This window comes from Lipomyces doorenjongii (assembly GCF_038497915.1).
Source record: "Lipomyces doorenjongii strain NRRL Y-27504 unplaced genomic scaffold V1508scaffold_49, whole genome shotgun sequence".
In the NCBI taxonomy this organism is placed as follows: Eukaryota; Fungi; Ascomycota; class Lipomycetes; order Lipomycetales; family Lipomycetaceae; genus Lipomyces; species Lipomyces doorenjongii.
The window spans coordinates 67,839-84,667 of record NW_027118116.1 but is presented as its reverse complement, the minus strand read 5'-3'; the positions used below and the strand labels follow the sequence as shown (position 1 = coordinate 84,667).

The 16,829-nt window shown below is 45.8% G+C and overlaps 11 protein-coding genes across 11 annotated transcripts; 6 read left to right on the top strand and 5 right to left on the bottom strand.

The window, feature by feature from the left end:
- Positions 1–23: 23 nt before the first annotated feature.
- On the bottom strand, positions 24–759 carry V1508DRAFT_422388 (uncharacterized protein). The gene has a single exon (XM_066941021.1). The coding sequence runs from the start codon at positions 625–627 to the stop codon at positions 346–348; it is 282 nt and encodes a 93-aa protein (XP_066794217.1). The 5' UTR covers positions 628–759; the 3' UTR covers positions 24–345.
- A 243-nt stretch (positions 760–1,002) lies between these two features.
- V1508DRAFT_358357 (uncharacterized protein) lies at positions 1,003–2,615 on the bottom strand (the record flags this gene model as incomplete). The annotated part of the gene is made up of 2 exons (XM_066937059.1): positions 1,003–2,420; positions 2,474–2,615. 2 exons carry the CDS (start codon positions 2,613–2,615, stop codon positions 1,003–1,005), a joined length of 1,560 nt encoding a protein of 519 aa, XP_066794216.1.
- Positions 2,616–2,904: 289 nt separating this feature from the next.
- V1508DRAFT_215623 (uncharacterized protein) lies at positions 2,905–3,726 on the bottom strand. Its single transcript, XM_066936251.1, has one exon. The coding sequence runs from the start codon at positions 3,604–3,606 to the stop codon at positions 3,001–3,003; it is 606 nt and encodes a 201-aa protein (XP_066794215.1). The 5' UTR covers positions 3,607–3,726; the 3' UTR covers positions 2,905–3,000.
- V1508DRAFT_422382 (uncharacterized protein) lies at positions 3,710–4,792 on the top strand. The gene is made up of 2 exons (XM_066941020.1): positions 3,710–3,971; positions 4,073–4,792. Exons 1-2 carry the CDS (start codon positions 3,950–3,952, stop codon positions 4,714–4,716), a joined length of 666 nt encoding a protein of 221 aa, XP_066794214.1. The 5' UTR covers positions 3,710–3,949; the 3' UTR covers positions 4,717–4,792.
- On the bottom strand, positions 4,741–6,490 carry V1508DRAFT_422381 (DNA polymerase subunit Cdc27). The gene is made up of 2 exons (XM_066941019.1): positions 6,322–6,490; positions 4,741–6,260 (listed from the first exon to the last, which is right to left on the bottom strand). Exons 1-2 carry the CDS (start codon positions 6,379–6,381, stop codon positions 4,872–4,874), a joined length of 1,449 nt encoding a protein of 482 aa, XP_066794213.1. The 5' UTR covers positions 6,382–6,490; the 3' UTR covers positions 4,741–4,871.
- A 169-nt stretch (positions 6,491–6,659) lies between these two features.
- On the top strand, positions 6,660–8,058 carry V1508DRAFT_422380 (uncharacterized protein). The gene is made up of 2 exons (XM_066941018.1): positions 6,660–6,821; positions 6,885–8,058. Exons 1-2 carry the CDS (start codon positions 6,811–6,813, stop codon positions 7,999–8,001), a joined length of 1,128 nt encoding a protein of 375 aa, XP_066794212.1. The 5' UTR covers positions 6,660–6,810; the 3' UTR covers positions 8,002–8,058.
- A 242-nt stretch (positions 8,059–8,300) lies between these two features.
- Positions 8,301–10,115, top strand: V1508DRAFT_374307 (uncharacterized protein). Its single transcript, XM_066937551.1, has 2 exons — positions 8,301–8,796; positions 8,849–10,115. The coding sequence occupies exons 1-2, from the start codon at positions 8,674–8,676 to the stop codon at positions 9,851–9,853; spliced, it is 1,128 nt and encodes a 375-aa protein (XP_066794211.1). The 5' UTR covers positions 8,301–8,673; the 3' UTR covers positions 9,854–10,115.
- A 24-nt stretch (positions 10,116–10,139) lies between these two features.
- Positions 10,140–11,223, top strand: V1508DRAFT_422375 (uncharacterized protein). The gene has a single exon (XM_066941017.1). It carries the CDS (start codon positions 10,220–10,222, stop codon positions 11,102–11,104), a length of 885 nt encoding a protein of 294 aa, XP_066794210.1. The 5' UTR covers positions 10,140–10,219; the 3' UTR covers positions 11,105–11,223.
- Positions 11,224–11,604: 381 nt separating this feature from the next.
- V1508DRAFT_374299 (uncharacterized protein) lies at positions 11,605–13,506 on the top strand. Its single transcript, XM_066937550.1, has 2 exons — positions 11,605–12,116; positions 12,172–13,506. Exons 1-2 carry the CDS (start codon positions 11,848–11,850, stop codon positions 13,469–13,471), a joined length of 1,569 nt encoding a protein of 522 aa, XP_066794209.1. The 5' UTR covers positions 11,605–11,847; the 3' UTR covers positions 13,472–13,506.
- Positions 13,507–13,609: 103 nt separating this feature from the next.
- On the top strand, positions 13,610–15,903 carry V1508DRAFT_374298 (armadillo-type protein). The gene is made up of 6 exons (XM_066937549.1): positions 13,610–13,807; positions 13,879–13,983; positions 14,053–14,206; positions 14,267–15,081; positions 15,135–15,393; positions 15,446–15,903. Exons 1-6 carry the CDS (start codon positions 13,678–13,680, stop codon positions 15,807–15,809), a joined length of 1,827 nt encoding a protein of 608 aa, XP_066794208.1. The 5' UTR covers positions 13,610–13,677; the 3' UTR covers positions 15,810–15,903.
- V1508DRAFT_422367 (anti-silence-domain-containing protein) lies at positions 15,850–16,828 on the bottom strand. Its single transcript, XM_066941016.1, has 4 exons — positions 16,605–16,828; positions 16,508–16,547; positions 16,136–16,444; positions 15,850–16,080 (listed from the first exon to the last, which is right to left on the bottom strand). The coding sequence occupies exons 1-4, from the start codon at positions 16,711–16,713 to the stop codon at positions 16,014–16,016; spliced, it is 525 nt and encodes a 174-aa protein (XP_066794207.1). The 5' UTR covers positions 16,714–16,828; the 3' UTR covers positions 15,850–16,013.
- Position 16,829: the final 1 nt, after the last annotated feature.

The window sequence follows — 16,829 nt, the reverse complement described above, 5'->3', positions numbered from 1 at the left end:
ATATTTTACTTTTCTATTCACGTAGTGAGTGTACAATATGTTGGTACGGGTATGGTCGATTGATATCTATTTTTCCTTAGCATTTAGTTTCCTCGAGCTAACCGATTGAATACATTACCATATCACGCATAAATCGTTATATCCACTCAATTACTCCTCCATGATATGCAAAACAGAAACTTCACAAAAATCGTGCACCGCAAAAACATACTGATCATACATCATACACATATCTATTATTATAACACCAACGGTATTACATTGGACATGGTTACCTACTCGTCTAACTCATGCGTACTCAACGATGCCACCCGTCACATCACAGAATAACTCTATGCCGATTTATCAATATCCTTCCTCTACAACATCATGGACCTGTTCAAGTGAAGGCTGAGAGATAGAGTAATAGCGTGTGCCCAACTTCTCCTTGTCAAGCTCCAAAATTTTAAAAATATCTGACGCGTTAACGATACTCATACCGTCCTGGATGGGCACGGAAAATCTCACTTGACCACCAGCATACCGGCGCTCTTCCCCCTGGATTCCGAGAAACCTGTCCTTTGCCCGTCGACCGGTGGGGTGCCGCCATAATTGACCATGACGATTACATATCACATCAGCCGACATGGAAAGCAACAGTGCATTTAGATATCCAGTATTTCTACATTGGTTCGGTGCCTGGCCAGAAATTTTGGCTCGGCGTGCGGCCCTCTGGAGAAACCTTAGTCACAATCTCCATTGTGCTCGCGTTGTTTTCCAATCTCCGCGATGTTTGCGAATTTAAACTACGGCTGAGGATGTAACCTTGGCAATGTTTACGTCATTTACAACGTCTTATATGAATAAAAGATTGCGAGTGACACGTTTTCTTAGCAATATGGTAACATTCAATGAAGTCAAAACTATATCGCACCACCAGTACATTGCAGGTCTATAAAAATTAATATACTAATTACTACGACCATTACACAACACTCATTGCTAATCCCGTAATTAAATCAATCAAGGCAAATATGCTTCCGCCCCTTCACCGAAAAGTAAATGTGGCTTTCGAGCCGCCAGATCAAGAATTGTCTTGCCAAATTCAGAGTTACACCATGCAAACCAGGGTCGTGTGTAATCAGCTGAGTGGCGCACATTAACACTCTCATGCATCAAACCGAGCCCTCCTGTCGTACGCTTCACCAGTTCCAATGCCGACTTGATCTCGGCATCGTCATTCGAAGTTCGAATCAGGACCAATAATGACATAGGCCACGCATAGCGTACGCCGATATGTGGCCCGCCAATACCGGCGAAGTCCGGTCCTCGGAGGAAGTAGGGATTACCATTCTTCGAGAGCAGCATTCGTCTGGTATTTTGGTAAACATCGTTGGATGCGTCAACGAAGCCCATAAGCGGCAGAGACAGAAGAGAAGGAAGGTTTGCATCATCCATGTTGATTATGCCACCATATCCATCCACTTCGTATGCAAATACCTTGCCAAATATCTTATGCTCATAAACGCCATGCTCCCATACAGCCTTTTCTATGGTTTCGCCTCTGGAATATAAATCATTTGCAAGGTCATTTAATCCTGCCGATACAAATAGCTTCTTAGCTTTCTGCAACTGCATCGCCATAAACGCATTTGCTGGGATGAAAAACTGTAAGATCGTGGCATCATCCGACGGTCGGAATGCTGAACGTATCAAAGACGTGTTTCCGTTTGTAGGATGTCCCGAACCACGAAGAGCTAGAGTTTCAGTGCCACTGGTCGTGTGTCGCTGAAACGTATATCGTGATCGAATATCATTTCCATCCTCGTCGTACGTTGTCAATGCCTGCTCGTCTAATACCATGAGAAGATTGCGAATCGCTTCCATGAAATAAGGATCTCTATTGACGAAGGACGAATCACCCGTTGCTTCGAAATACTTGTTTGCCAAGTCTAGGAAGGATGCCAAGGAGTCTAATTCGTATTTGCATTCAAAAACTAATGCTGGATCGTATGCAGGATTGACAACGTCACTCTGCTCGTTCGACGATGGCTTTATCCTCGATTGGGTTGGCGGCTGAAACGCGTTGCAGTACGGCGAGTAACTCAAAAATTCTGCCTGCGTGTGAATTGCACCCAGAGCCAATTGTCGGAGTGGTGCATCACTCTTCAGAAGCGAAAGATACGCCGACAGTTGATTTGTGGAATCCCGGATCCATTCCGCATTGATGTCTCCTGTCACAATAAACGATTGTGGGGCACGGCCCGGTAAGTGCCATCGCACGGTAGTGTCTAATGTATTTGGAAAGCAGTTTTCAAACAATCGAGAGATATCTGTATCAACAAATTTGTCTTTGAGATCATTGATCACTCTTTCTACCTCTGCTGACCGAAATGTCCGGCACTCTAGTACCGGTCGCTGATATGGCAGTCTAAGAGCGCCTATACACATTGTTAGTCTTGAGCAAACCAAACACAATGCCTTAATTTCTCACCTGTTGATAGTGGACCATGACGCCTGGTAGAGTACGACGTGTAATCAGGGCATGATGCATCCCGCAACGCCCATGGCTCCTGCACGGCATTTGATCGAAGGGTTAGTGATCCCAACACGAGAAATATAATCAGTGCAATCATCATGAATATCGTAGCGCGAGACCGCCTACCACCAGATCGATTGCTACGGGAAGTCAATCGGGTGGGCGATTGCGATGTGGATCTGAGCGGTTTTTCCGCAAAGTGACTACCAGTAGCTGCGGTAGATAACGATGATGCGGTGCTAATCGGACGGATGCTTGTGCGGCCGGGCGAACCCCCTCGATGATGCATTACGCATGTATCCCCAATTATTTTCCAACAGCAACCTCTAGAGTCGAACCAATATTGCTGATGACTGCAGTGTGCTAAGTACACTCTGGATCTCCGCGATTAATCGTGGACTCATCGCGAGCTGCGGCGTCGATGAGCTGGACAGCGGTCAATACCCTAACTCGCACAGCTCAGTACAAGACCCGTATCTTTGTCATCGCATGATCTCATTGTAGAGTCTCTTGGTCTCAACACGATCTCGCAAACGAGCCTCCTTCGCTTGAGCTTTTCTTTTTCCTTTCGTGGTTTTCTTTGGTTTATTGTCCTCCTTCTGAGCCGTCTTGTTCTTTGTTATCTTAGCCCCAACCCCAACGTTGTCTGGTCGTAGCTCGGTTGTCAATGGGACTCGACGTCCTTCGCGTCCCTTCTGGCCCAGACCCTCCCTCTGTAAGGGCCGCCAGCCGTATCGAACAAGATAGCGATGTCCAGCGTTATTCTCGTCGACTGGTAGGCGCGTGATGGGTGGTTTGAGATGTGGAAGCGTGAGTTGACTTGAGATTGAAGTCCTTTCGGGGTTAGTTTCCGGCGATTTGCTCAAGGCCGATGCCGCAGACGAACCTGCAGTGTTAGTTGTCGTAGATATGCCGACAAGAGAAGAATAAAACGACGAAATAGTTTTTCCCTGATCTTGCCTCGAAACTGCTGTAGTGACTGTCTCCTCTTGTTGTGCTTCTGGAACGAAAGTCACTCGCTGGTGGCGATAGCGCGTCTGAGACGGAAGCGCAGCAGTCTCGGCAGCTGCGACGTCGTGCGAACTCATATGCTACCTAGAGATCACTAACTCGTTCTAATTCTGCGGAAATTGCGGGGACAAATAGGTGCTTCGCCGTGTCCGCTTCCCGGGAGCTCTTCAACCTCTGTCAGGGCAACCTCGGGACTTCTGCAGTGGCCGGGTCTCGAAACTTAAAAATCAACTCACCGCCACAGCTCTGTATTAGTCCAATTCTACAGCTTGCAATTCTCTTGCCTGAACTTCCTGGTCTTCTCGTCCTAGACGTGCTTGGTGCATTTAACTAGACCCTGCTTGCCTTTTATAGACGTTATCTTACTGTATAGACATTCTCGTGTCCACGACCAGCAAAGTAGCATTATACTGCAACAACATGAACAAAGAAAGATTCATTTGTAAGTCCACATGACAATACACAACGGTTTACCATGTTGAGCATGTCCCATATTTTGTTGTTTATTTATATCCTCTCTCTTGCTAATAGTTAATAATTCAGTCGCACCTGCTACGAAACAGTATACAAAATACAGCCTCTCTCGGTCGTCACTGCAACCCAATCCGCTAAGTCAGTTTAATACCTGGTACAGCCAAGCGCTCGAATCCGGCGAACCATTGGCAGAATCATGTACACTGTCTACGGCGTCACTACCTTCCGGTCGGGTATCTGCCCGTATAGTCTTGTTTAAGGAACTTGACAGACGAGGGTTCATTGTCTATTCGAACTGGCAAACGTCCAAGAAAGCCTTTGATGTAAAATCGAACCCACGTGCCGCGATCACTTTTTTTTGGAAAGTGCTGGAGCGCCAGGTTCGAGTCGAAGGCCGTACAGAGTTCGTCACACCCGAAGAGAGTCTTGCGTACTTCAGAACTCGACCGCGTGAGAGCCAGATCGGTGCGCATGCTAGTCCACAGAGTCAGATTGTCAAGTCACGAGAAGAGCTTGAGCAATATGTTCAAGAGACTCGGGAGAAGTTTAAGGACGTCGAAGATATTCCTTTACCGGAAGGTTGGGGTGGTATGAGAATTGTACCCGAAGAGATCGAGTTCTGGCAGGGTCGGGACAATCGAGTACATGATCGCTTTAGTTACACGAGAGAAAATGAGGCGAGCCAGTGGAAGATCGAGAGATTGGCCCCATAGAAGCTGCGCAAAGATGTAAAGATGTATGTTAGACGATAATATCATTAGCATTGAATACAAGACACTGTACTGCGCTACGACCATGCCCTATTCCATCTAAACACTCCATGTCTAGATGAGATATTACATATTCGACCCAACACATATCTTACACTCTATTTATTCCAAAAGCTCATTAGCGAACTTTGCCCTCCGCCAGCCTGTTTCTTTTTGCGGCCATTTTCCTTCTTACCAGCTACATCTTTCTCCTTCGTCGGCGCAGGGCTGGACGACATTTTTATAGGGGTTGATGATCGTGTCGAGGCAGGCTTGGACAAATTGATGGTCTCCTCATCACTCTCTGAATACGATTCCCATACTTCCTCGTACTTGGTAGTCAAAAATCCATTAGCATCCTTGGTATGAATCGCCTTGGTGACTTTACGACGCCCCCGACGATGGGCACCTTTCTTCGGAGATATGTCGGCAACCTGCTCACCTGGCTCTTCCAGAGGTGGCGCAGTTTCCATCTCGATATCCTCAGATTTGACATTAGTGATATCGATGCTGAGATCAATATCATCGGAAATGAAACTTTCATGTATAGCTCCAATTACATCTTTTGGCGTTTCGGTTCCCACTGTAACAGACTTCTCTTGTTCTTCTTCTTCTTCTTCTTCTTCGTCGCCATCATTCTCGTCTTCTGACGAGGAAAACATAGTCTGCAGTTCTTGAGATACTTGAGATGATGATCGAGAAACTGGAATTGTGGACTTGGACTTCTTCATTACGGCAGACTGGGTTGTGCCTGACTTCATAACTGGCAACGTAGTTTCCTTGGGTGGTGTTGATTCCAACTTCTCTTTCTTAATATTGTCACTGCTGGTTTCATCTTCATTGGTAGTGGGTCGGTCGGGATTCTGCGTCGCGCCCACAGGGAACGGTGACGACTTGCTGCTAGGTTTAGACAGTGGTCGCCGTTTCGTTGACAAAGACAACTCCTGCTTTATTTCAGGCTTCGGATGTGGTGGCTTAGACTTGGGTTGGACATTCTTCACTGCTGATTTGGGCTGCACATATGCAACTTGGCCAAGTTGCTGCCTCTTCGCAGACGGTTCTGAAATGACACCATAAGTTTTACTAATTGCCTCTGGGTCTTGGTCCAAATCAATATCTCTAACTCTCCGCCCGCATTCCGCAAGCGTAATAAAATCTTTTGGTAAGCGTATTGGTTCAAGCGAGTACACGTGGATACAATCGATCTTTCGAAACGTGGATTTCGCTTCCTCGAGTTCTTCCTCCGGAACAAGTTCAAATGTTGTTTGAACGATTTCGTCTTCAAGAGCCACATCAGTGTCGAGTTGTGTACTGGGCGGTGAACTAATGTCGCTCATAAGGACGTCACCAGATATCGTTGTCGCTGGACATTTCTGACCGGAAATAATGTACGTCGCGTGGACTTTGTGGGGGTAGAGTGACAGTGAGGAAGCATGAAACGCGAAAAGATATCGTTTAGCCAGCGCCGTGTGGACTTTCAACTCCCGAGAGAGAAGCCGATACGTGATCTGTTCTCAATGCGTTAGATCAAATATATGGACGGAAGTGGGCAATATGAGCTGCACTTACCGCCTCCTGACCGTGAACTATTCGAGTAGCCAGAAAGTTATTATACAGGTCGTTCACCATGTTTTACCCCAGTCGTGAGTCACCACCACAAAATAGCAAAGTACTGTTGGTGCTAGAGTCAGTTTTGTGATCAATCTGATCCTCTGTTCCTCAATGATTACGACGCGACATCAAAACACGTTGTTGGAGAGAACAATGCCCTGACCCTGGCGTTGGCGTGTCCGAAAATACCCTGACCATATGAATGAATAAGAGAAAGTCACGTGAATCCTTACGAGATCAAAATCTAACGCCACTAGTTGCGCCACATTCGTGATTTCTAAGCCACATCCCCGTCAGGTATCATTATTTCTCAGAAGCAAGGGAATATCGCCATCGCCAGTTATATACCTCCATCGCAGTTCATATATTCAGGTGCTTAATCCTACTGACTTTGTTTGAGTTTATCAATATTCGTTATTATATTTATCACCAACACATACATCGGAGATGCCACCAAAGTAAGTACAATATGCATAAGTGAAATTTAAGCAAAGCTCCGGTAGCTAACAAATTACGTTTAGAGCTGACATCAATAAATCGACCTGGGAGGATACAGACATTCCCTCCGTATGCGAACGCTGTCTCGGTCCGAATCCGTTTACTCGTATGACCCGTGAGCGACATGGAGAAGAATGCAAGATCTGCACTCGACCATTCACAGTATTTCGATGGCTGCCGGAAGAATCTGGCGGTCGTCACAAGAAAACGACAATATGTCTCACCTGCGCCAGACAGAAGAATTGTTGCCAGAGCTGTATGCTAGATTTATCGTTTGGATTACCTATAGCGATCCGTGATGCTGCGCTGAAGATGGTCGGTGCGACGCCTGGCGCGGGTAGAAGTATGGCCTTAACTACAACAGAGCCGCAAAACATTATTTCAAAGCAATTTGTGGCACAGAATATTGAGGAGCGGTTAAAAGAGGAGGGAGAAGAAGGGCAATTCTATGAGAATCAATCCCAAGCGGAGGAAGCCGGCAAGTTACTATTGCAGAAGCTTGCTTCTTCACAGCCATATTATGCTAAGAGCAATGTTGAGAAGTATACGGACTCGGGGCAAGGTGGAAAGATCTCAAAAGTGCCGCGCGGTACCATTGTGGGTGTGTCCAGTGGGAAGTCCAGTGTTGCTAAGTTAGTGTCAAAGCTACCCTCACTGGGGAAGCCTTTGACTGTCCCGAAAGATCCAAAGATTATGTCACTATTCCTAACCGGCATCGAGGACGACTTGCCAGAACACATGTTAAGAAACTACTTCTCGCAATTTGGGCCGTTGAAGTCATTGGTTTGCTCGCATAGATCACGGTGCGCCTTTGTCAACTATAATACCCGGGAAGCTGCAGAAGCGGCGGCTGCAGCGACTGGGATAACTGTGGTCATAAATGGTTGTCCACTGCGAGTAACATGGGGTCGCCCGCGACCAATAGGTGATGAGGCACATAGTGTACAGAACGCCAAGCTAGCGTTGGCGAATAAGAGGAAGATTATCAATGAAGCTCGCGAAAATTTAAAGAAGGAACAATTAAGTGTCAGTGGTGAGGGTGGTGACACGGATGAAAGCACGATTGATCTCCAGCCAAAGCTTCCGCCAGGGCTCGCACCTGTCACATATTCCAGTCAGAAGCCGGATTATGAAGCGTGATTGTATTATACACCGAATAAACATATTAATTGTACCCAAAATGTTTTTGACTCTTAAGACTGAATGCGCGCCAAAGCACTTTGCCACACCATTTCCCTATTATACGACTGATCGCGCATGTCGTGCGAAACCGATGAAATATTGTAGCGCTAGACAAAGCGGCAATCGATTCAATCTAAAATCTGCTGGGTACATTTTGGAACACCGCCGTTAGCTGAGCTTGTTGAAATGTCCCCTAACCCAATGTGTGTGGCTAATCTATGTTGACGGCAGATGTCGCAACCCGGTGCAGTAGTCACGTCAGAACACCAGGGGGATGCCAATACCCCCACTCTACGAGGAGCCATAGCAACGACGGTGATACGCTGTTTTGCTAGTGATAACTAAGGCTGGATTAAACTGTACTGAACGCATATTACCTATTTGCGTGGACTTGCGGTTGAGGTTTATTTCTGAAGTCTTGATGTGTGGGAAGCAATTCCCTTACCTTGTTGGCATCGCGCAATTCCGCTTGCACCCAGCGAATATATAGTCAATTGGGTGGCGGCGCACGCAATTGCCTGTGACAGTCTGCTGTCTGCTATGTTTTTGTCTATAAAGCCCAGCTTAGCCCTCGTCCTCTCTGTCCTTACTTCTAGTTTGTCTTCAGATTATATAATTTTATAACCCATAATGTCTACCACTCAGATCCAGAGCATTCAATCTATTGATGCATCATCCTTCCACGGCGACAAGGCTAAAATTTACTCTCGCGATGCCAACGGTCTCCTCGGTTTAGCTGGCGAGGACACTGACGTATGGTGCCGGACAACTGCAACTTCAAAAGAAGTGAGCTAAATTCTTATAGTCCTCCTATCCACATTTCCTTCCTGTTTGGGACCCAAATGAGTCCTACGGGCCTCTAACAGAGGTCGAGTTCTCCGACTCAGGTCTCCGAGCCGATCCCGCCCTCCCAAATCTGTTCTCCAAGGTCAACGCAGACCTGAGAGTCAAAAGCCTTACGCCCAAATTTGGCACTGAGGTGAGCGGGGTCCAGTTGTCCGAATTGACCTCCGAGGGTAAGGATGAGCTTTCTTTTTTCGTTGCCAAGCGCGGAGTGGTCGTGTTCAGGGAGCAAGATTTGAGGGATAAACCCATCGACTGGCTTCTCGAGTACTCATCCCACTTCGGTCGCAACCACATCCATCCTACCTCTGGCGCTCCTCGGGGCCACCCTGAAGTCCATCTTGTCTACAGATCGAAGACTGAGGCTGCAGCGGAAAATACATTCTTCAAGGATCACGTGTCATCGGTTGCCTGGCACTCTGATGTCACATACGAGAAGCAGCCTCCCGGTACGACCTTCCTCGCTATCCTTGATGGACCTGAGAGTGGTGGCGACACCATCTTCGCTGACACGCAAGAAGCGTACAACAGGCTTTCTGAGAAATTCCAACAACGACTCCATGGGCTAGAAGTACTTCATTCCGGTGTTGCACAAGCGGATGCAGCCAGAAATGCAGGAGGTGTAGTTCGTCGTGAGCCCGTCGAGAACTTCCATCCATTGATTCGGGAGCATCCCGTTACGAAGAGGAAGGCACTCTACGTCAACCAGCAATTTTCGCGCTATATCAAGGGTTTGAAGCGGGAGGAATCGGATGCGATTCTGGGATTCTTGTATGACCTTCTGGCTAAGAGCGCGGATATCCAGGTTCGTGTCTCATGGGAGCCTGGTACGGTTGTTGTTTGGGATAACAGAAGAAGTGTGCATTCTGCGTTGGTGGATTGGTCAGGCGCTGGTTCGAGCCGTCATGCGTTTAGACTGACACCCCAGGCTGAGCGTCCTTATGAGGGTGCTCCAGTCAGGTTGTAAGGATCATAGTGATGAAAGTCATATTATAATATTAAGTTCAAAAGGCGGTGGAATATCAGCCATTGGTCATTAGAAAACATATTTAAGGTAATTTGACCTCTTTAACTACGACTCTTATACTTTTGTAGATATTTAGAGTAGCTACATAAACTAGTAAGCATGAAGGTATGGAACCAGTCACTGTGGATCTGTGGCCATATCTTTACTTAGTTGGGTGAGTAGTGCGGCTGAAGGTTGACTTCACATTTCCAAACAATTACGGAGATAACCAATTAAAATCCCTCATAAATTGGATCAAATTTTCTCACTTTCCATTCAAGATTATCATCATTACTCGCATTCCACGGAACTGACTACTCATTCAGTATGGCACCTACTATTGCAATCACTGGATCTGCTAGCGGCATCGGCGCTGCCATTGCCAAGCTCTATGCCTCGAAAGGCTACAATTTGGTCCTGGCAGACTCAGCCTCTGATCTATTGAAGTCGACCACTTCCTACCTTCAGTCCCTCTTCCCATCCACTGAGATTCTTTCCCACGAAACCGATGTTACTCAGGCCTCGGAGCTTGTCAAATTGAAGGATGCGGCAATGGCCAAGTTTTCCAGTCTAGACATGGTGGTCCTCAATGCGGGCATTGGCGGCAACTACAAAATGCCTGAGGAACAGGGTGGCTGGTGGGGCAACCCCGAAGGCATGCGAAAACTTTTCGATGTCAACATGTTCGGTGTTATCAACGGTGTCCATGCTTTCTTGCCCACATTGCGCGAGCAGGCCAAGTCTGGTAACAAAGTCACCAGAATCGTCGTGACCGGATCTAAGCAGGGAATTACCAATCCTCCCGGAAATCCATGCTACAACGCGTCGAAGGCTGCCATCCGATATCTTGCCGAGCAGTTGTCGTATGAATTAAAAGATGAGCGTGTGACTGTCCACCTTCTAGTTCCCGGCTGGACCTTCACTGGTATAAGTTCTGATGGTATTCCTGGCTTCTACGACGAAGGGACTGCCGCCAAGAAACCTGCTGGTGCATGGACTCCTGATCAGGTTGCGGACTACTTGGACAAAGGCATAGAGAAGTGTGATTTTTACATTTTGTGCCCGGATAACGAAACCACTATCGAAATGGATAAGATCAGAATGGAGTGGACTATGGGCGATTTGATCACCCCCCGCCAGCCGTTGAGCAGATGGAGACCTGAGTATAAGGAGCAGTTTGCAGCTTTCTACACATCAAAAGAGAAAAAGTAAGGAGGCAGTCCAAATATTGTTTGTTGAGTGGATGGTTCATAGATTGTTGTTGGATAATTGTCCAATATGAAGTCTTGTAGTAGTTCTCTTAATAGCAATATATTACGATTGCTAACTATCTGCCTCAAAGTTCCATATAAGGTCATCTTTTCACATTTCGCAACCTGAGGCATTAGATATGAATCATAGCAGACTCTCGACCAGTAGATGAATATATTTACTAAACTCTTGGAGTCTGGAGACTACTGTAGTGGATGCTGTGTCCTGGAACGTATACGGCCGTCCGAAATGGTAGAATACCAATTTGACAATCAAGAGTCTTTACTTGTTAGTTGACATTCGCAACCGCAACTTCAGTCAGTAAGGTTGATACTTACTAGCGGAAATATCATACGAAAAACTGTTGATGATAAAATATTAGGGGGGATCTGATAAGCCACGTGGCGTTATCGAGATTAAGATCTGAGTAGTTGAGCCACTACATTGAAAACATGGGTGAGCTTGCCCGCCATATTCGTCGGACGGACGTTCCAGTGGCCGGTCGGTCCCATAACTGTAGGTGTCGTCCAAATGACCCAAGCGCATCAAGGAAAACTGTCTTGGTCGGTCGGTGCTGACGTCTTGAGTGTCACAAAGGCTTCTTCACTGTCTGCTAAGAGATCAACTTCTAAACCAGTTTCCATCCGTGCAGCAAGTCCCTCCCTTGAGTAGACATTGCCTTAGATGAGTCCTCGCAAAAGACCATGTTCTCTATAGATCTCACTCCTTCAGAGGAGGCAAAATTTCTTCGCCGTACAATCACGCATAAGTATGGTAATAGAACACTGATCGCGTCATTTATTGTGCTCGTCCTGATAGGTATTCGCGCGATTACTATCGATCGTCTACCGCTTCCCGTACACAAGCCCTTGCCGCTCTGGCTCTCGGTTTGTCTATGTGCATTTATTCTTGCACTATTATCGCTGGCGGAGACGCACGATGATTATTTATACATTACAAAGCGATTGGGAAGGTTAGCTATAGCTGCGAGATATAGAATATGTTATGAGACCTAACAAGTGTTTTAGAGTCGCCGTCGCTACAATGCCTTCTTTGTATTTCCTCTCCCTTCGTCCGTCTCCTATTCCTCGAGAATCTTATCTGCGCTTGCTGCCGCTACATATCTGGCTCGCGCGGATCATAGTCCTCTTATCGACACTACATGGCGTCCTCTACATCAATTACTGGGCACAAGTCGGCAAACTGGCACAGTTCTTCGAGTGGGTCAACTTATTAGGTGTACTGGCAGCCACCAGCTTTCTTTTGGCACTTGTAGTCTCAATTTCCTATTTCAGAAATCACAATCATGAGCTTTTCTACAAAACACATTATGTGTTCGCCTGGGCGTGCGTCCCAATTCTGGCATATCATGCGCGCCCGAAAATATGGTTGATCCTGTTCTATCTAGTAGCATTTCTTGTGGGTCAGTTTGTTCAGCGACACTTTCTTGGTAAGTATGTAAGGTTAGGCGTGCGAAGAATCAGCACACATACTCAGATCATCACTTTGCCTCGAAATCTATTCCCAAAATACTTTTCGCCCGGAGCACATGTCCGGATTGCGCCAACACGTCTAATGTCGCCGTTCTGGTTCATTGCCGCATCGCATCCATATACTATAGCTAGTCTAGCGTCGGACGAAGAGAGTGTTCGGCTAATTGTTAAGCCCGGCAAGAAATTTCACTTGGAAGATAATGACCAATATATAATATACGGTCCGTACCCATCGCCGACATATGAATTTTTCGTGGACATGAATCAGAACCCTCAAACATCGCGAAGAATAGCAGTTATTTCTGGTGGCGTTGGCATTTCATTTGCAGCACCGATTGTTACCTCGTTGAGACGGATAAATGCGAAAGTCAAGTTGCTGTGGGCTACGCGAACGAAGAAAGATCTTATTCTACTGAAAATTCTCGGCCTAGAAGATGTAGACGTGTTCATCAGTCCAGAAGGCGTGGCCGAGATTGATGACACGTTCTTACTACAAGAAATATGTGATACACAGTTAGGGGACTCTTCGGGTGGAAACAGCTTGCACGGTGTCGACGATGCGTCTACCGATCTGTCTTCGAGTCATAACAGTGAGTTCGAGTTCGCTGGTGATGGTGAGGACTTCATAAAGCAGGGGAATATAAACTTAAATTATGAGCGTATGAACATTGAGAAGGAGTTAAGAGCGTTCAGGGATAATGTGGATGCCGTGTCCGGCATTGAATGGCCTGGAATGTGGGTTATATCTTGTGGTAGCAGGAAGCTGGTAAGCGAATGTTCAAAGTGGGGCAAAAAGTTTGGCGCGAAGGTATATGAGGAGCTTTATGAGATATAATGTATTAGTTCTTTTTAATGGTTCCCTACAGTGGAAATAAGAACGCCTGATACCAAAACTAAGTAGGTAGGGTTAGGGAGGATAATTTCCATTCAAGTAGCCAATTTTTTTCAGGGGTAACCTTGTGATCGCAACCGGAGAAAACTTGTCGAACTCTTAGGCGCATATTGAACGTTGCTAGTGTTAGCTTGCTATAGACGCCGAACATGCCGAGAGAACAGAAAAAGAGGGGTCGAAGGTTGCATCAGAAGCCATATGAGAAGTCTCTGCCAGAGCCTGAGCTAGACTCAAACCCAGAAGAGAAGCAATATTATCAAGACGAAGAAGTGCAACATGGTATGAAAGTCCAGTAGTTTGTGGAAATGTGTATGTGCAGGGATATGATTGCTAACTAATTTGTCTTCCAGCGGTGGGGCAGCAGGCATTCTATGGATTACTAGATAGTACGCAGATCGATTATTTTAAGGAAGCGGAAGGAATCATAACTTCAAACACGTTTACGTCCGATGAAGGTATACGCGATTTGATAGAGATTTGATTATACACATCTCAGAATGCTAATGACGTGGTTCCCTTGGAAGAAAGAGAGCAGTTCTATGAAGCTTTGTGGTCGGAAGTCAACGACATCGAATTAAAGGTGTCGACAGATCCCACTGGATCCAAACTTTTTGAGCGACTACTACTCGCAGCTCCGAAGGACAAGTTACTCGACATTTATAAAGCGTACTCTACTAGGTATTTATTACATATGTACTGAGCTCGGTAGGTTGCTATAGAAAGCTGACGTTATGTTAGGTTTTCGGAGCTTTCAACCCAACGATTTTCATCGCATTGCTTAGAGACTTTATTAAATTGCTCGCGAGCATTTATTGCCTCCGAGGTCGAGCAGACTCCAGGACTATTAGAAGTGGCTACAATTGACACAGAGAATGCTCCAGTAACAAGTGCTGTTTGTGATTTCTTTGCAGAAATTCGTAACGATATCCCAAAAATCGCACTTCATCCTTACGGTTCACATGTTTTCAGATCATTCTTAATTTTATGCACCGGCAAGGAGCTTGTAGTGACAAGTGGTTCGTCAATACTCAGTGGGAAGAAGTCACTCGGTGGACAGAAGAAAGTCGACGATCCGGCCACGCGTCATTATCGTAGATCCGACTGGCCAGCTGTTCTTAATCAATTTATTGAAGACGTTCTACATACTATGGTCAGTGGGATTACATTAGAAGGGGGCCGGAAAATGGCCCTGGATCCGGTATCAAGTCCTGTGTTGCAGCTCTTGATTGAGCTAGAGGATGATTTGCTTCGCTGCAACATACTTTCTATAATATTTCCTACGAATGAAGGAGAACCTGATTTCATGTCGGTCTCTTTTCTCGAGAACTTATTGTCAAACCCTGTCGGATCTCATTTCTTGGAGAAGATGCTCTATTCTTGTCCGTTATCATTTGTGGAGTATTTATATATGTCATTTTTTACACCTCGACTGCACATTATTTGCAAAGCCAAGGGCTTTAACTTTGCAGTGAAAGCACTTATGCAGCGATTGAACACGAAATCCGCTGCGAAGTTCAGCGCCAGATTATTGGACGAAGTGACCGATTTATCCCGTAAGTCTTGTTTATGTCTAAAGTGTAAGTGCAAGTGATTTAACGGAGGCCAGTGCAAAATATTGTGTTACTCAACAATATCATTGTTGCTAAATCGCAGCATGGATCACTTGAAACCGATGTTGTAGAGAAGGTCACTGGCTTATGCAGTGGTGCGGACAATATCCTATTGGCGCTCTTGGATATCGGCAGCTTCGAGAACGTAAGTGCGAGACAGCGAAGCGGTGCAAACGATAGTCTAAAGCAGCGTTCGATACTGGTCGAGAACTTATTAAAAACTATTCCTCAGCTTTCGGACGCAATTGTAGAAAGGCGAGTTCGACGAAGTTTCTAATGCCTGACGAGGATGCTGACAGTCATCTAGTTTCATTGCATTCCCTCTTGAGACGAAATTGCAGTTCACCGAGAATACCATCTTCTCGCATGTTGTGGAAACGATTTTATCTAAGAGCGATTTAGCTGTTCCAACAAGACGAAAACTGCTAAACGATTTTATGGGACACTTCGGATCTTTGGCATGTAGTGTGGGAGCTTCAAGAGCGGTTGATGCATGTAATGTTACATCAACTGGATTGAATCATTATAGAGAGCGGATTGCTCAAGAGCTGTTGGCCAACAGAGAATCAGTTATGAGAAGTTTGTACGGCAAGAAGGTTTGGAAAAACTGGAATATGGATTTGTATGTTAGATCGTCTGCGCAGTGGAAAGGGAAGCCCCTGCGCGGGTAAATAAAGATGCTGTTGGGATTAGTATTGTAGACAGTTCAGGTGTTGCAGGATTGATTGCGTGCAAGAAATTTTCCTGTCGTATTCTAGCATGCACTTTTAATGTTATACAATCTAGTTTACAAAAATGGCCGGAAATTTCATAAAAACCGAAAATAATTGGGACATTAACGTACCAACTACTCGTCGCCAGTCTCAACCACTTCTCTATAAGACATCGTCCTCCTCAGGATCTTGTGGTGCCTCCTGCGGTTCCGTTTTTGTGTCCCTATCCCTGTTCAATCTCATTAGCAGGATCCCTCAATTTATATAATCTAGCCTCTATGTACCACTCTATATTAAACCTTGTGACTCGTGGTTTCTCAGCAAGAACATTTCGAACAACATGGTCGATTTGGACTTTGCTCGGAGGATTCTCTCGCAGCTCCTCAGTATCATACTCATTATTCACATAATATCCCACACGAACAAATTCTTGCCCATTGTACGAGCAAGTGAGTAACATTACTGTCACACTAACTAGCTCTGCTGCAGGGATCAATTCCGGCGATGGAGGATCGGCTGTGAAGAGGAATTTGTTGATACCCACAGGGACTGGTCCGACGAGTATGGAGTCAAGCAGTTGATCATGTTCAAATCTGATCAAAACAGTCGTTAGACAGACTAATCACAGGCATGAAATGCAAACTTGTTTAACAGACGATGACGATGATCCCACATATGTAAGCTTCCATTCGAGATCTAGTACAGTCGTCAACAATTGCTTCTAGCATATGATCAGAAGGCAAGTTGACATACCTTCCTTCAGTGGTTCTAAACACTCGAATGTTATCTCAAATTCGTACGATGCAGTAAACGGCGCCGGATTATTTAAAACATTAATTCCCAAAAGTGATACGATAGACATGTTTGCTACTATACGAGATGGGTGAGCGAGTTGAATTGCAGTTGCAATTTAGAAACTGGGAATTAGATGTTCCTGATTTAATTTAGGCGCGTCGCGAACGCGCGTTGGAACTTCCA

Excerpts from the sequence above, each read along its gene's own strand:
- V1508DRAFT_422388 (XM_066941021.1), bottom strand. The coding sequence starts at position 627 with ATGTCGGCTGATGTGATATGTAATCGTCATGGTCAATTATGGCGGCAC.
- V1508DRAFT_215623 (XM_066936251.1), bottom strand. The coding sequence starts at position 3,606 with ATGAGTTCGCACGACGTCGCAGCTGCCGAGACTGCTGCGCTTCCGTCT.
- V1508DRAFT_422382 (XM_066941020.1), top strand. The coding sequence starts at position 3,950 with ATGAACAAAGAAAGATTCATTT. Across the intron at positions 3,972-4,072 it reads GAACAAAGAAAGATTCATTT|TCGCACCTGCTACGAAACAG; the intron begins GTAAGTCCACAT and ends TTAATAATTCAG.
- V1508DRAFT_422381 (XM_066941019.1), bottom strand. The coding sequence starts at position 6,381 with ATGGTGAACGACCTGTATAATAACTTTCTGGCTACTCGAATAGTTCAC. Across the intron at positions 6,261-6,321 it reads TAGTTCACGGTCAGGAGGCG|ATCACGTATCGGCTTCTCTC; the intron begins GTAAGTGCAGCT and ends CATTGAGAACAG.
- V1508DRAFT_374307 (XM_066937551.1), top strand. The coding sequence starts at position 8,674 with ATGTCTACCACTCAGATCCAGAGCATTCAATCTATTGATGCATCATCC. Across the intron at positions 8,797-8,848 it reads TAGCTGGCGAGGACACTGAC|TCCTCCTATCCACATTTCCT; the intron begins GTATGGTGCCGG and ends AAATTCTTATAG.
- V1508DRAFT_422375 (XM_066941017.1), top strand. The coding sequence starts at position 10,220 with ATGGCACCTACTATTGCAATCACTGGATCTGCTAGCGGCATCGGCGCT.
- V1508DRAFT_374299 (XM_066937550.1), top strand. The coding sequence starts at position 11,848 with ATGTTCTCTATAGATCTCACTCCTTCAGAGGAGGCAAAATTTCTTCGC. Across the intron at positions 12,117-12,171 it reads ATTACAAAGCGATTGGGAAG|AGTCGCCGTCGCTACAATGC; the intron begins GTTAGCTATAGC and ends CAAGTGTTTTAG.
- V1508DRAFT_374298 (XM_066937549.1), top strand. The coding sequence starts at position 13,678 with ATGCCGAGAGAACAGAAAAAGAGGGGTCGAAGGTTGCATCAGAAGCCA. Across the intron at positions 13,984-14,052 it reads CACGTTTACGTCCGATGAAG|AAAGAGAGCAGTTCTATGAA; the intron begins GTATACGCGATT and ends TTCCCTTGGAAG. Across the intron at positions 14,207-14,266 it reads TATAAAGCGTACTCTACTAG|GTTTTCGGAGCTTTCAACCC; the intron begins GTATTTATTACA and ends ACGTTATGTTAG.
- V1508DRAFT_422367 (XM_066941016.1), bottom strand. The coding sequence starts at position 16,713 with ATGTCTATCGTATCACTTTTGGGAATTAATGTTTTAAATAATCCGGCG. Across the intron at positions 16,548-16,604 it reads TTTAGAACCACTGAAGGAAG|ATCTCGAATGGAAGCTTACA; the intron begins GTATGTCAACTT and ends CGACTGTACTAG. Across the intron at positions 16,081-16,135 it reads ACAAGGTTTAATATAGAGTG|GGATAGGGACACAAAAACGG; the intron begins GTACATAGAGGC and ends GAGATTGAACAG.